Here is a 16,607-nt window from a genome sequence, read left to right on the forward strand (position 1 = left end):
ACGGAGATAAATCGTTCGCTTCTCCTTCTGCACGCTTTTCCAATACACGCTGCAGATAAAGTTTGCAAAATATTTTTGAATTCTGGTCGTGTTTGTTTTGCTTTGTTATTTGTTTTCCCAGGACTGGAGGGGTCGCCCTCGATGAACTTTCAAATGATTTGTTTCCCTTGCAGTTTGAAAGTGGAATTAGACAGAGGATGGTGTGTGTGTGTGTGTGTGAGAGAGAGAGAGAACCACAAACCGCCGGCATCAATACATTGTATTTGACAATATCCCTGACAATTAAACAAACCTTCTCCCCTCTTGTCCCGATCAATGGGACCCCCAGCGTTAATGAAATCAAACAACTCCCAGAGGAGGGAGTCTCTCCCTCCTGCAGGGTGTTTGGGGATCAGACCAGGGGCAGGATGAGAGAGAATTAACCCCAGAGAGGATAAACTCTTCCCCCTCACCCCAATCCCACTCTGTCTACAATGTACTGCTGTCAGTAATGCTCCTATTACCCCAGTAATTGTTCCCGTCTCCTGCTCTCTCTCTCTCTCGTCTGTCTGTGGATCTTTGTAGAGGGAGGGAGGGTGTTATTTTGTACTGGGATGTGGAGGAGGGGGCTAGTGGGGAGGGGAGTTGCGAACACCCCCTCCCTCTCTCGGTTTCTGTCACCTCCTGGATTGGGGGGGGGGGGGGGGATGGGGGGAGGGAATGAGACGGAGGTCTTGTATAAATAGAGGGGCTGGGAGAAGGAGGGGACACAGACTGAGAAACAGCGAGTGCTTTCCAATCAAATGCAGTTCAGAGAAATAGAGATCACTTAAAACAGTGGGGGAGAGACCAGCAGCGCTTATCCCAGTCTTTAAGTGATTTTAATTTTCTTGTTTAAGCCCCTTTATTTGCAAAGTTGTTCCTTAGTAATTCCACACACACACCCCTTCCCTCCCTCCCTGCGTGTCCAGTCGAGGATGACTCCTGCCGGCTGTCTGTTTCTCTGGGCTACCTTGCTTATCCTGGGCTCCCCGAGCGTTCACACCGCCAGATCCAAAATCAACTCCATCAAATCTCCGGCGAGTGGGCAAGCCGCCGACCACATACCCCCGGTCAACCGGTCTGTCGGCTTGCAGCCGGGCAGGCTGAGTAAGAAGAACCCCATCGCCAACCAGGTGAGTGACAGACTGAGACCATCTGCAAAGCAGCAACCCCCTTCCCTTTTGGGACTCACTGAGATTGGCAAAAGGAGTTTCAGATGGACTGTGCTTTATCCACAGGACTGAAAACAAAAAAAAATGCTGGAAATCACAGATGCTGTGATATCCAGCATTTTTTTTTTGTTTTCAGTACATATTCCAGGTTCTGCAGTAATTTGCTCCTTTATTAATACCTGCCTGTGATTTCCAGCATTTTATTTTGTTTTCTGTACAGATTCCAGCCTCTGCAGTAATTTGCTCCTTTATTAATAGGAGCATAGAGTCACTGGAGCGCGCAGGTGATGTTGAACTTGTACTAGACACTTGTTAGACCTGAGCTGGAGTATTGAGTCCAGTTCTTGGCCATGTTATGGGTAAGGAGAAAGTGAGGACTGCAGATGCTGGAGATCAGAGCTGAAAATGTGTTGCTGAAAAAGCGCAGCAGGTCAGGCAGCATCCAAGGAGCAGGAAATTCGACGTTTTGGGCATAAGCCCTTCATCAGGATGATGAAATGAAGGGGCTTATGCCCGAAACGTCGAATCTCCTGTTCCTTGGATGCTGCCTGACCTGCTGCGCTTTTCCAGCAACACATTTTCAGCATGTTATGGGTAAGGTGTATTGGAGAGAGAGTGCAGAAGCCATGTACAAGAAAGGTTCCAGAAACATTAGTGATGAGGATAGATTGAAGAAGCTGGGAACGGTTCTCCCTAGAGAGAAGGTTGAGAGGAGATTGAGAATCATGAGCAGCCAGATAGAATAGATAGGGGGAAGTCACTCCTGATTGTAACAGGAATGGGAGTGAGAAAGGCACAGATTTAATGTGATGTGCAAATGAACCAAGGGTGATGTGAGAAAATCCTTGTTTTTCACTCAGCGAGTGGTTAGAATGTGGAATGCGCTGCTTGGAAATGTGGTGAAAGCAGGTTCAATTCAAGCATTCCAGGGGGCACTGGGTGGTTTTTGTGAACAGGAAAAGTGTGCAGGTGTATGGAGATTTAAAACAGCAGATTGGCATTGGTTAACAACGCTCATTTGAAGAGCTGGTGCAAGCACAATGGGCCAAATGGCCTCCGTCTGTGCAGACATAATCCTGCGAATCTGTAGCTTGAAGCATCCAGCAGGCTTGGTTGACAGTCCTCAGCCTCAGATCCTGAGGGGTAGCTGCCCTGGTGACGGGACCAGGAATTGAACTGCCTTCTTTCTTGTCCGGCTTGAGAGGACTTGAATCGTTTTATTTCTGACCATGCACCGTGGATAGGTAAAGAGAATGCCATAGTCCCCATTTGTCTCGGTTAAACATGTCATGCTTTAAATTGAGGGAAATCAGCTCCTGGGTTGCTTAATCAGAGATTGTGGAAGTTACTAGAATAAGGTCAGTGCACAATAAATATCAGATAAGAATCATTTTGTCCTGGTAGAATATATTCGCAAAAACTATTTTTGCTCCCCACAAACTTGCTGAGAGGTTGCAGGCTTAGAATAGAGAAGAAAAAATCAGAGTGATTTGATGAGCAGATTGAAGATCATGAAGGGATTGGTCAGAGTGGATGGAGTCATAAAAAGAAGACACTTTCCCTTCCATTGTTGAGAAGGTGTAGAACAAATTAAGATTCAACATGAGGGAGGACAGACGACAAGGGGAGACTGTCATCCAGAAACTATAGGGAGTGCCACTAGAGACAAGGACTGAAGCCACCAAGGTGATGGAATTGAGGTTTAACCCAATTTAACTTGTGATGTGAGTGAAGACTTTGAGACATTTATTCATTTATGAGGGCTATATAAATACCACTTGTTCCTTTGGCCGAAGTAGCAGTGAGGGGGCTGGAGAAATCTCAGACAAAACCCAATGTCAACAATGGCTACCAGGTAGGATAAGAAACAATGATAGGATCAATTGGTAAAGACATAGACACCCAAGCTGATGATTATTGATAATTGTATAGAGGATAATCACTAATATGGACTGTTTGGATCAACATTCTGTTTCTAAGCGATTTTAAAATAATTCTCTGTAATAGTGTATGATACAAGCAGTTTGACCTTTTGTGCATCTAGTTTGCTGGATAAACAAAACCCCTTTAAGATTACAGAGAAAGTTTAACATCTGGAAATTGTGCGCCTTGTAAGGTTGGAGAATTTTCTATGCCATGCAATGTTGCTTCAACTTTAATAATTCTGCTATTAATGGCAGCTTCTTCTTTTGGCAATGTTTATTTTGGTAATTTCTCGGTTTCAGTTGTGGTTTTGTTCATGAGGTTTTTACCTCTACATCAGAAGATTAAGTCCCCACTACAGAGCTTTGCTCACGTAACCCAGGCTGGCACTTCAGAGCTGCAAGATGGTGCTGTTGTGTGGATGAGAATAAAAACCTGCTCTCTCAGTTAGATGTGAACGTTCTGTGACCCCATTCAATAAACAATAGGCAAGTCTCCTGTAGCGATCTGACCAATATCTGTCATTCTTCTAACAACCAATTTTACAGTTATTATCAAGTGAGAGCTTGCTGTATACAAATTGACTGCCACATTTCCTACATCGTAAGAGGGATGACATTTCAAAATACATCATTGGCTTTGATGCATGTTAAGACATCCTGAGATTGTGAAAGCTACCTTACAAATGTGAGAGCATTTTATTCTTTAAACCATCATTTTGGTTTGTGCAATGTTTTTACATGCAAAGGAATAGTATCATTGCATTTCGATGATAAAAGCTAAAAACTAGCAAACATGATAACTGAATCCTCTGGAAGATTAATGAAAATACTGTTAATAATAAGGATTCATGTCTACTTTTCTGTTACTTTATTGAAACTTAGAAATGTAATTTGACTATTATTAAAAGTAAAATTGAACAAATTATTCTCTTAAATATTATGGTATTGCATTTGACATTAACATGCAAACATCAAGCTCATCGTTCTTCAACTGTCTTTGTTTTATCAATTCAAGTTGAACCTTCTGAATCATAGGTTTTAAAAACTGGAATCTCTTGAGGGATGCCTGTGGTGTTTGAGGTCTTCTGGTTTTATCACTACAGTTCTGCAGTTTTTTACTGTGTTTACTAACGTGCTAGAATAGTCACAGAGACTATGCTTCTGTTTTCTTTCGGATGGGTTAATACTGAATTTCAGATGTTAGTGCTGGGGTGGGTCAGGAGTGAAGCAATGTTTGTGGTGTGTGGAATCATGGGAAATTTGCCAACTTTTTTTTTCTGGGAAGAATTTGAAGATCACTGCCCTAGACACATGGCAAGCAGCAGATTACCACCCAAGCAGTGATGATGAGATGTACCCCTAGGTGTCAGCTCTGACTCAGTTGGTAGAACACTTGCCTAGGATGCTAGCATACTTGTTTCGATATGTGGGGAATTAAAATGAGTAATCTTACAAATATTCTTCGGGAGGTGAGTGGAAAACCACTGATGCAATGGAGGCAACATATTCTTTGCTGAATTACACAAAATGAAACAATTCGTACTTGTATTCAATCTACAATGAAGTAACTTTTAAAATGTCACTTTTGCAATCTAGGAAGCATAAAGGACAACTATCGCACAATAATGTTCCATAAACAGCACTTAATTAAAGGTCCAAATAATCTTTTTAGGGTGTTGAGGGATGTAAATTGCCAAGAACACCAGGGAGAGCACCCGTGTTCTTCCTCAAGTCTACAGGGAGAGGCTGAACAGCCTGGGGCTGTTTTCCCTGGAGCGTCGGAGGCTGAGGGGTAACCTTATAGAGGTTTATAAAGTTATGAGGGGCATGGATAGGATAAATAGGCAAAGGCTTTTCCCGGGAGTCCAGAACTAGAGGGCATAGGTTTAGGGTGAGAGGGGAAAGATATAAAAGAGACCTAAGGGGCAACTTTTTCACGTAGAGGGTGTTATGTGTATGGAATGTGCTGCCAGAGGATGTGGTGGAGGCTGGTACAATTGCAACATTTAATAAGCATTTGGATGGGTATATGAATAGGAAGGGTTTGGAGGGATATGGGCCGGGTGCTGGCAGGTGGGACTAGATTGGGTTGGGATATCTGGTCAGCATGGATGGGTTGGACTGAAGGGTCTGTTTCCATGCTGTACATCTCTATGACTCTAAGTTATGCCATGGGATCTTTACAGTCATCTGAAAGGGCTGAGAAGCCCTGGTTTTAACACCTCACTGAAAGATGTCACCTCTGATAATGCAGAACCAATTAGTATTGTGAGGAATATCCTGTATTAAATGTTCATGGTTCTAGACTGGAACTTGAGCTGACAGTCTTCCTGCCCAGAGGCATGAGTGCTACTGGGCACTGACAATTACTGTCAAAAATACAATCTGGAAGTGGATTGATGACTAACATTGAGCACTGTTGTGTGAACCTACATCAGAAGGTGTTAATGTGCATTAAAACCTTAGTTGAATGGAATGAAGTTCACAAATCCAACGCAACAGCAAATCTGTTGTCTTAAAGGCAGAAGCATCATTGTGTTTTAAAGAGGAACTTAACTCTCTCTTCTTAGTAAGGAGAGAGCAATTAAGTCAGAAGGTGCACCATATCACTATGATATCAAGTGTAAGTGACACACTGACTTCATCACTAATCCCTTGAGTACAAAGAATCATCTCTTTGCTTTAAGAGACTGGTAAAATATTGCATACAATATCTCAAGTATAACAAACTGGTATCGCCAAGATCTAAAACACCTTTCACTGTCAGAGACAGGGAATTGGTTAAGGATAAACACTTTGCAAATGTGGGGTGAGGAGGCCTCATGGCTGGAATGGATATTGAAACAAACATCAAGAATGTTGGAGAAATTCACAAATCTGACAACATCTGTGGAGAGAAAGCAAAGTTTACATTTTGGATCTTTCTTCAGAAGAACATCCTTCTGTTCTGATGAAAGGTCACACTGGACATTAACTCTGATTTTCTCATCACTGGTGCTTCCAAACCTTTTCCAGCAATTTCTGTTTATGTTAATGTGCTGAGGACCCATGTTCAAATCCTGTCAAGGCATGGTGGGAACTTGAATTCAATTTTTAAAAACTTGGAATTAACAATATACTGATGACCATGAATTAATTGTTGGGAGAATCCCACTTTGTTCACTAATGCTCTTTCAGGGAAGGAAATCTGCCATCCTTCCCTGGTTTGAGTTCAGAGCCATAGCAACATCGTTGATTCTCTACTGCCATCTGAAATACCCTGAAATGGTATCAATTGGTACAAAGTCTCAACAAAGAAATGAAGCCGGATGGAGTATCAATGTAGGCACTAGAAAAAACAATGGCAGAAATGGCCCTGTTGACCCTGCCAAGTCTACCTTACTAACATCTGGAGGTTTGTGCCAAAATTGGGAGAACTGTCTCAATGACTAGTCAAGCAACAGCCTGACATAGCCATATGCACGGAATCACTCCTTACAGATGATGTCCCAGACACCGCCATCACCATCCCTGGATATGTTCTGGTTCCACTGGCAGGAGAGACCTAGCAGAGGTAGAACACCATAGTACTATACCAGTTAGGAGGGATTTGCCCTGGAAGTCCTCAAGATTGACTCCAGATCTCATGAAATCTCATGGCTTCAAGTTAAACATGGGCAAGGAAATTGTTTCCTCAGGTGATCAATGAGTACTTCTCCATGTTGAACAACACTTGGAGGAAGCACTGAGGGTGGCGAGGGCATATAATGTATTCTGGTGGGTGAATTTACAATAGACAATAGACAAAAGGTGCAGGAGTAGGCCATTCAGCCCTTCGAGCCTGCACCACCATTCAATATGATCATGGCTGATCATTCCTAATTAGTATCCTCTTCCTGTCTTTCAATGTCCACCACCAAGAGTGGCTGGGCAGCAGCACTACTGATCGAGTTGGTTGGGTTCTCAAGGACATAGCTGCTAGACTGGGTTTACGGCAGATGATGAGGGAACCAACAAGATGAAAAACATACTTGCCTTGTTCTCACCTAATCTGCCAGCTGCAGATGCATCTGTCCATGACAGTATCAGTAAATCTGACCGCCTCACAGCCCTTGTGGAGACAAAGTCCCACCTTCACATTAAGAATACCTCCATTTTGTTGTGTGGCACTATCACCGTACGAAATGGGATGACTTCGAAACAGATCTAGCAACTCAACACGAGATATCCATGAGGCACTGTGGGCTATCGACAACAGCACAATTGTACTCCAGCACAATCCACAATCTCATGGCCCAGCACATCCCCCACACAACCATTCCCATCAAGCCAGGGGATCAACCCTGGTTCAGTGCAGTGTGCAGGAGAGCATGCCAGGTGCAGCATCAGGCATACCTGAAAATGAGGTGTCAAACTGGTGAAGTTATCAAACAGGACTACTCACATGCCAAATAGTTAAGCAGCAAATCAGAGATAGATCCCAAGAAATGATCCCCCAACATTCACAGCAATCTTCAGTCAGAAGTGAGGAGTGGATGATCCATCTCCGCCTCGTCCAGTGGTCCCCAACATCACAAACTCCAGTCTTCAGTCAATTCAATTAACTCCATCTGATACTGATTAGATTAGATTACTTACAGTGTGGAGACAGGCCCTTCAGCCCAACAAGTCCACACCGACCCACCAAAGCACAACCCACCCATACCCCTACATTTACCCCATAACCTAACACTACGAGCAATTTAGCATGGCCAATTCACCTGACCCGCATATCTTTGGACTGTAGGAGGAAACCGGAGCACCCGGAGGAAACCCACGCAGACACGGGGAGAACGTGCAAACTCCACATAGTCAGTCGCCTGAGGCGGGAATTGAACCTGGGTCTCTGGTGCTGTGAGGCAGCAGTGCTAACCACTGTGCCACCGTGCCGCCCATTTGGAGTCACTGGATTTTACATAGACTCTAGGCCCTGACAACATGCCAGCATTAGTACTGAAGGCTTGTGCTCCAGAATTTGCCACTCCACAAGCCAAGCTGTTCCAGTCCAGTTACAACACTGGTATCTACCCAACAATGTGGAAAATTGCCCCAATATGTCCCGTACACAAAAAGCAGAACAATCCAACCCAACCAATTACCGCCCATCAGTCTACTCTCAATCATCAGTAGAGTGATGGAAGGTATCGTCAACAGTGTTATCAAGCAGCACCTGCTCAGTGACACCCAGTTTGGTTTCCCCCAGGGCCACTCAGCTTCTGACCTTATTACAGCTTTGGTTCAAACATGGACAAAAGAGCTGAATTCCAGAGGGGAGGGGAGAGGGACAGCCCTTGACATTTGACCGAGTATGGCACCAAGGGGCCCGAACAAAACTGGAATCAATAGGTATCAGGTGGCACACTCTCCTCTGGCTGGAGTCTTACCCTACACATTGGAAGATGGTTGTGGTTGTTGGAAGTCAGTCATCTCAGTTCCAGGACATCACTGCTGGAGTTCCTCAAGAGGGTGGGCAAAGAAGTGGCAGATGGAGTACAAAATGGACAAGGGTGAGGTCATGAACTTTGGGAGGAAGAATAGAGACAGTGATTATTTTTTAAATGGGGAGAAAATTCAGAAGTCTGCAGTGCAGAGAGACTTGGAAATTCTAGACGAGGATTCTCTCAAGGTAAACTTGCAGGTTGTGTCAGTGGTTAGTAAGGAAAATTAATGATGGCATTTACTTCGAGAGGACTTGAATATAAAATTAGGGATATACTTCTGAGGCTCTATAAGGATCTGGTCAGACCACATTTGGAGGACTGTGTGTGGTTTTGGACCCCATATCTCAGGAAAATTGTCCTGGCCCTGGAGCATGTTCAGAGAACGTTCATGAGAATGGTCCCAGGAATGAACAGTTTAACAAATGAAGAATGTTTAAGGACTCTGGGTCTATACTCGATGGAGTTTAGAAGGGTAAGGGGCATCTAATTGAAACATACAGAATACTGAATGGCCTGGACAGAGTGGATGCTGGGAAGATGTTTCCATTGGTAGGAGAGACTCAGACCCGAGGGAACAGCCTTAGAGTAAAGGGAAGACCTTCAGCCAGAGAGTGGGGAATCTGTGGAATTCACTGGCACAGAAAGCTGTGGAGGCCAGGTCACTGAGTGTATTTAAGATGGAGATAGATAGGTTCTTGATTGTCAAGGGGATCAAGGGTCATGGGAAGAAAGCAGGAGAATAGGGATAAGAAACTTATCAGCCATGGTTGAATGGTGGAGCAGACTTTATAGACTGAATGGCCTAATTTCTGCTCCAATGTCTTATGGTCCTATGGTCTTATGGCTTATGAACCATCTTCAGCTGTTTAATCAATGACTTCCCCTTCATCCCAAGGTCAGAAGTGGGAATGTTCACTGATGATTGTGGAATATTCAGCACCATTCTTGAGCTGTCACGTTGAAATGCAACAAAATCTGGACAATATCCAGACTTGGGCTGACAAGTGGCAAGTAACATTGGTACCACACAAATGCTAGGCTAAGACTCTTTCCAATAAGAGACAAATATAATTTGACATTCAATGGTATTACCATCACTGAATCTCCCTCTATCAACGGTCTTGGGGTTACCATTGATCAGAAATTCACCAGGACTCCCCACATAAACACAAAGACAGGTCAGAGGTTAGGAATACTGCAGCAAGTAACTCACCTCCTGACTCCCCGAGTCTGTCCACCATCTGCATGGCAAAAGTCAGGAGTGTGATGGAATATTCCCCACTTGCCTGGATGGGGCAACTCCAACAACACTCAAGAGACACCGTCCAGGAAAAGTGGTCCACTTGATTGGCACCACATCCACAAGCATCTACTCTCTCCACCACCAGCATTCAGTAGCAGCAGTGTGAACTATGTACAAGATGCACTCCAAAAATTCACTGAAGATCCTTCAACAGCATCTTCCAAATTTATGACCACTTTTATCTAGAAGGACAGGGCAGTAGATACATGGAAATATCACCACCTGCAAGTTCCCCTCCAAGCCACTGACTTGGGAACATATTAATCACCACTTCTTAAGAGCTGCTGGGTCTAAGTCCTGGAATTCCCTCTCTAAGAGCATTGTGGGTCAACCTACAGTACATAGATGGTAGCGCTTCCTGAAAACAGCTCACCATCACCTTCTCAAGGGGGACTGGAGTTGGGCAATAAATGCTAGCCAAGTCTGTAACATTCACATCTTAGGACTGAACATTTGCAGCACGGCAGCCTCCCTCCATTAAGAGATTCTGGTGGAGGATTCTGACCATGAATAAGCTTCATTTTCATTCCATAACACTATCCCACCCACATGCACACACACCTCCCAACCGCTGAAAACAATCTGCCCCATTCCTTCATCATAATTAACATTTCTGCCCACCACTTTTTAATCTCCCTGTTTTAGGGAAAACAGCCCTGGTATTCCAAGCCTTTCATTATAGTTCCATATGGACCATATGGAACGGAATCTACTGAGTGCAGAATTTGCCTAATATATACCAATGATTGAAAAGCAAGTGGGTCAAAGTAACACTATCAGATCAATTAGACCACATACACAGGTCAGATGTTCTCTGCCCAAGTTCGAATTATCTCATCATTTTGTTTCTTTCAAACATCCCAGTTTCACTTTGCTGCATAATATTTATGTTGCTCAGTTCAACGCACTAGATAATTTACTTACAGTGTGGAAACAGGTCCTTCGGCCTGACAAGTCCACCCAGACCCAGTCCCCTACATTTACCCCTTCACCTAACATTACCGGCAATGTGGCATGGCCAATTCATCTAACCTGCACATTTTTGGGTTGTGGGAGGAAACCCACGCAGAGAATGTGCAAACTCCACACAGTCAGTCGCCTGAGTCGGGAATTGAACCCGGGTCTCTGGCGCTGTGAGGCAGCAATGCTAACCACTGTGCCACCGTACCACTCACATCCTGTCATGTTGAATTGGTAGGAGCTGCCTGTGTCACACTTGAATCTCATAATAAACAAATGATTGTTTAAAAAGGAACATTTTTGCAAATCTTCTTTTGCGTGGTCAGAAGGCCTGGCTCTGATGTGATCGTGGTGTTGTCCCGTGGGAGATGAGTGAAATCTTGCTTTCTATAGTTGTGTGAAAAGTTGGGATAGAGAGGAAAGAGACTTATTGGGAAAAAAACCATGACAGGATTGAAAATGTGGCCTGAATGGGATGGAATAGCAGACAATCAAATGCAGGAAGAGATCAGTGAATAGATGGGAAGCTGGAAGAGCACACCTGATCAGACAGCGTCTGCCGAGCAGGAAGGTCAGTGTTTCAGGCTGAAACCCTTCATCAGGACTAACGAAGGATTTTGACCCAAGATGTTGACTTTCCTACCCATCGCATGCTGCCTGACCGGCTGTGCTGTTTTAGCTTCACATCAATTGACTCCGGCTTCCAGCATCCACAGTCCTCACTGTTTCATAATAGGAAGAGACTGAGTTGGGAGGGAGTCATCTCGTAAACAGAAGAGGAGTGAATAAACAGTCAATGAGCATCTGCGATTAACTAGGTTTCGAAGGATAACTAATCGCAAACTAATACCTGTGCTATAAACAGTGATGAGCCAAAGAAAATGATATTAAAATGTCTTGTTTCACTTTCTGTGCAAAATAAATGAGACAGGAGGAGACAGGCAGGGAATCAAATGTGACTAAAGGCAATGTTCTTAAAAACTGAAAGTAATATGAGATAATGAGGGAGGTTTAAACATCTAAAAGCCATGCACTTTCAACATTGCCTGGAGTGGGTGTAAAGGTGGGGGATGCTTATCAGTCAGAACATTATCTGTGATCTTTTATTTCTTGAGCAGGAGTTTGAAGGCAGCAGGTTTACACGGGGAAGTATTCCCAAATTTGATCAGTGTTCCCCTATTCTACGCCCTTCCGTTCCACCCCCGCAGAATGCAGTCACAAAGCTGCCAATTCAGTTCAGTCCTGTCACCTCGAGGGATTGATGGCTTTCAACTCCTGGTCACCAGCAACCACCTTGCTCCCTTGTATCTTGCACAGGATCAGACTTGTACCAGACAGTTTACCATGCTGGTGTTTATGTGCTATTATACATGGCTCTCCACACAGCTTGCAAACATATTCCTTTTCACTTGCGTGAGGATGTGTGCTGTAGATATTTTCTGCATCGTCTATATTCAGAGATGTTGTTAGACACCTCAGGAGCAGGTAGGACTTGGACCCAGACCTCCTCACCCAGAGGCAGGGGCACAAACACTGCCCCACAAAGGCTCGAGGATGAGCAGGCTTCCAAACTGAATCAGGTGTGGGATTTCAATTTGCAAAACGTGGGCGGCACGGTGGTTAGCACTGCTGCCTCTCAGCGCCAGAGACCCAGGTTCAATTCCCACCTCAGGTAACTGTCTGTGTGGAGTTTGCACGCTCTCCCCATGTCTGTGTGGGTTTCCTCCCACAGTCCAAAAATGTGCAGGTTCGGTGAACTGGCCATGCTAAATTACCCGTAGTGTTAGGTGTAAAGGAATGGGTCTGGGTGGGTTGCTCTTTGGAGGGTCGGTGTTGACTTGTTGGGCCAAAGGGCCTGTTTCCACACTATAAGTAATCTAATCTAAAACCATGTACCCACATTTTCCAGCAATTCCTACCCTTTCCCATGGCACAATTCACAGATGTACTGACTAGCCTCTCTCCATTCCCAATTCGACTCTTAAATTAGGGTTGTAGTTATTCAGCTACTTGGGGTGTTACTGCAACTCCCATTCATATCTGGTGTCCACCTTCTTTCAACGTTTTTGGAATTTTTGCTGTAGCAATCAGGCTGATTTTATCTTTTTTGAATAAGCAATTAAGCCAATTATAGGCTGCACTACTTCCACTTCAGCAGAAATGAGCTGCCCCAGTGAAGACTAAGGATTGTAGCCGAGATTTCCCTGGCTTTATGTGGCTTTATATGGCTGTTCCTTACTGGATGCATTCCTCAGGCACTAAGGGGAGCTGAGAAGTTTCATGATAAAATGTTTTTCCATATTAATGGGATGTGGGCATTACTGGCATTGTCAACGTTTATTGCCCATCCCTAACTGCTTCTGAGCTGGTACACTGCCTTCCTGAACAGGATGTGGAGGTGCCAGTATTGGACTGGGGTGGACAAAGTTAAAAATCACACATCAGGTTTGTTTGGAAGCACAAACTTTCAGAGTGCTGCTCTTTGAGGTAGCTAGACAGTCTGTGGTGGGGTGAGTATGCCGACAGTGCTATTAGGAAGGCACCCAACTACAGTGAAGGAACAGGGATTTCATTCAAAATTAGGATGGTGTGTGCACCTATGAACTGGATATCCCTAGCCTTCTAGTTGGTAGATGTTGCTGGTTCCAAAGAAGCTGTCCGAAAAAGCTTTTGATTACAGAGTGCAACATTTAAATTGAACACACCATAGTCCTTATGCATCAGTGATGAGGAGATTTATTGTTGAAGGTGGTGGATGGAGTACCAATCATCTGCTTGGTGTTCAGTTCCTAAAGTGTTGTTGGAGCTGGATCATAGGTTGGTTTGATTTAATTTTTATTGTCACATGTATCTTGTCACAAAAACCAGTGAAAAATGTTGTATAGTGCGGCCACTCTCTTAAACTACACAGAAATAAAACCAAAACATAGAATATAAAGGCAGAAAAATGAAGAAATAGAGAAAGATGGGTATTGGTGAGACAGAAGGGAGTTACTCAATGTTGAATTCCTTACCTCATGCAGTTCAGAGAGGCATAAGATCAGTGAGTCAATGAATAAACTAGAGAAGCTGTGGAGCAGAGATGTTTAGAAGATGTAGAGAGGTGTTTAAAATCTTAGAAGTGTTTAGATGTACAGAGTGCTTACAATAAGAGTCAATAACCAGAGGACACTGATTTAAGATGTCTAACAAAATTCATACACAGAACCATATTGGCAGCATGCATGTCTGCTCAGTGACATTATGCTGCAAGTGTATGTGTATGTGCTCATTACTCCGCCTGGTGGTGGCTTTTACAATAGGTGCAGCCTGTACTATGAGGTTTTTCCTCCTTTATGGTCATTGGTAAGGCCAATATTTGTGCCCATCCCGATTGACATGAGTGCCTTTGCTAGACCCTTTCAAAGTGCAGTTAAGAATCAACCACATTTCTTTGTGTTTGGAGTCACACGTGGACCAGACCAGGTGAAGATGGCAGATTTCCCTCACGAAAAGATATCAATAAGCCAAAAGAGCTTTTATAAGTAATTGATGATAGTTACATGGCTACCATTACTAAGTACAATTTTTAATTCTATATTTGATGAAAACTCCATCAGTTGCCATTGGAATCCATTTAATCTGGGCCTTTGAATTACTAGTCTTTTGACATTACCCCATCAACATTCCCCCATAGTCATAGAAGCCCACGGCTCAGCAAAGGGCCCTTTGGCCCATTGAGACTGAGCCAGTCCATAACAAGAACCTAACTACGCGACTCCTGTTTACCAATACTTGGACCATAACCTTGAAGGCCTTCACATTGCAAGTGCACTAAATACTTCATAACTGTTGTGAGGGCTTATGCCTCAACACCCAGGCACGCTGTGACTCCTTGATTCCCACAACTACTGGGTAGAAAGAATATTTTCTCACATTCTCTGTAAACCTCCTGTCTCTTAGCTTAAATCTGCCCAGTCCTCAATGATCCCTCCATCCAGGGGAAAATTGCCCCTTCCACCCAGGGCAAAGTCTTTTCCTGTCTACTCCATCTAATTTTATACATTAGAATTAGAATTAGCACCCCTACAGTGTGGGAACAGGCCCCTTGGCCCAGTAAGTCCACACTGACCCTCCGAAGAGTATCCGACCCAGGCCCACTCCCCTACATATAACCCCTGACTAATGCACCCAACCTACACAACCTGGAATATTTTAGACAATTTAGCATGGCCAATTCACCTAACATGCACATCTTTGGGTCTTTGTCATGTTAGTGATCAGTTAGAAGCTGGAATGCATTGCACGATAGGACAGTAACTTTCAAAGTGGAATTGGATGAACATTGAAGGGAAGAGAGATAGGTGCTAAGGTGGAGAAGCGCATTTCTAGGGTAGCTATGGTCACCCCCTTAAATAGGGAGGGGGAACAAGAATGATAATTTGGAGGTGGTTGATATCTGTCTTCAGATGGCAGAGAAATATCATATCATTTCATATAATCACATCATAGCATATCATATCACATTACATCATATCATACATCACATCATATCATATATCACATCATACCATATAATATCATAGCACATTATATATCACATCATACCATTATCATATATCACATCATATCATATAATACATCACGTCATAGCATATCATATATCACATCATACCATATCATATCATATATGCACGGTGGCACAGTGGTTAGCACTGCTGCCTCACAGCGCCAGGGACCTGGGTTCAATTCCCGCCTCAGGCAACTGACTGTGTGGAGTTTGCACATTCTCCCTGTGTCTGCGTGGGTTTCCTCCGGGTGCTCCGGTTTCCTCCCACAGTCCAAAGATGTGCGGGTCAGGTGAATCGGCCATGCTAAATTGCCCGTAGTGTTAGGTAAGGGGTATATGTAGGGGTATGGGTGGGTTGCGCTTCGGTGGGTCAGTGTGGACTTGTTGGGCTGAAGGGCCTGTTTCCACACTGTACGTAATCTAATCATATCACATCATATCATACAATATTGTATATCACGTCATATCATAATATATCACATTATATCATATATCACATCATATCATTTCATGTCATATCCTGACTGTCCACTATCATTATTGAAATTACAGCTATTATTATGCAAACTTGCATCTGTTTCATATTGTCTGTTGAGTTTTCAAGAAATAAACTAACTTTTATGCAATGAGTATTGATGTAAAACAATTGGAATGGGATTTTGCCTGTAACAGATACAACAGTTGCCACTCTAAACTCCTCTTCAGAAGCAACAAATATCCCAAATCACTTTCCCAAAGAAAATCTGGACGTTTGCCAAAGGGAAATCAAGGGAGGCAACCAATCTCTTGATCAAAAGGCAGGTTTTTAAGGTAAATGTTAAAGGAGAGGTGGAGGGGATTAGGGAGGGAATTCTAGGGACTGCCAGCTGAATTCTCAGTCACTATTGGTGACGTGAATGAATAGTATTTTCAAACTTCTCTTTGAACCATTTTATCATTCAATGAGTCAAACTAGAACTCTCCACACAGTGTCATTGCCGCCATGCTCAGGAAATTGGCTTTGTGGGTAACATCTCCCAGAATTACAGGAGCCACTCAAGTTTTATTTTGATATTGATGAAATTCGGGCAGGAGTGCTGGTTCAGCATGATTGAATGATAGGATCAAGGGGCTGATTGACCTGTTGTATGAGGTGGTTGGCCTGAAAGGGTTAATAAGAAATCTCTGGCTAGCTCTAACCCACTAAGATACATAAGACAGTCTCTGTAATCAGTCAAC

General features: G+C 43.7%; 1 protein-coding gene across 1 annotated transcript in view; it reads left to right on the forward strand.

Annotated features, from left to right (window-relative positions):
• Positions 1-762: 762 nt before the first annotated feature.
• Positions 763-16,607, forward strand: part of dkk2 (dickkopf WNT signaling pathway inhibitor 2) — a 47,888-nt gene continuing 32,043 nt past the window's right edge. Inside the window, exon 1 of the mRNA XM_060851605.1 lies at positions 763-1,154. Within this exon, the coding sequence (XP_060707588.1) occupies positions 957-1,154 (198 nt within the window). The 5' untranslated portion in view covers positions 763-956. The remainder of the gene's footprint in view (positions 1,155-16,607) is intronic.

This window comes from Hemiscyllium ocellatum, chromosome 36, assembly GCF_020745735.1.
Source record: "Hemiscyllium ocellatum isolate sHemOce1 chromosome 36, sHemOce1.pat.X.cur, whole genome shotgun sequence".
Taxonomy (NCBI): Eukaryota; Metazoa; Chordata; class Chondrichthyes; order Orectolobiformes; family Hemiscylliidae; genus Hemiscyllium; species Hemiscyllium ocellatum.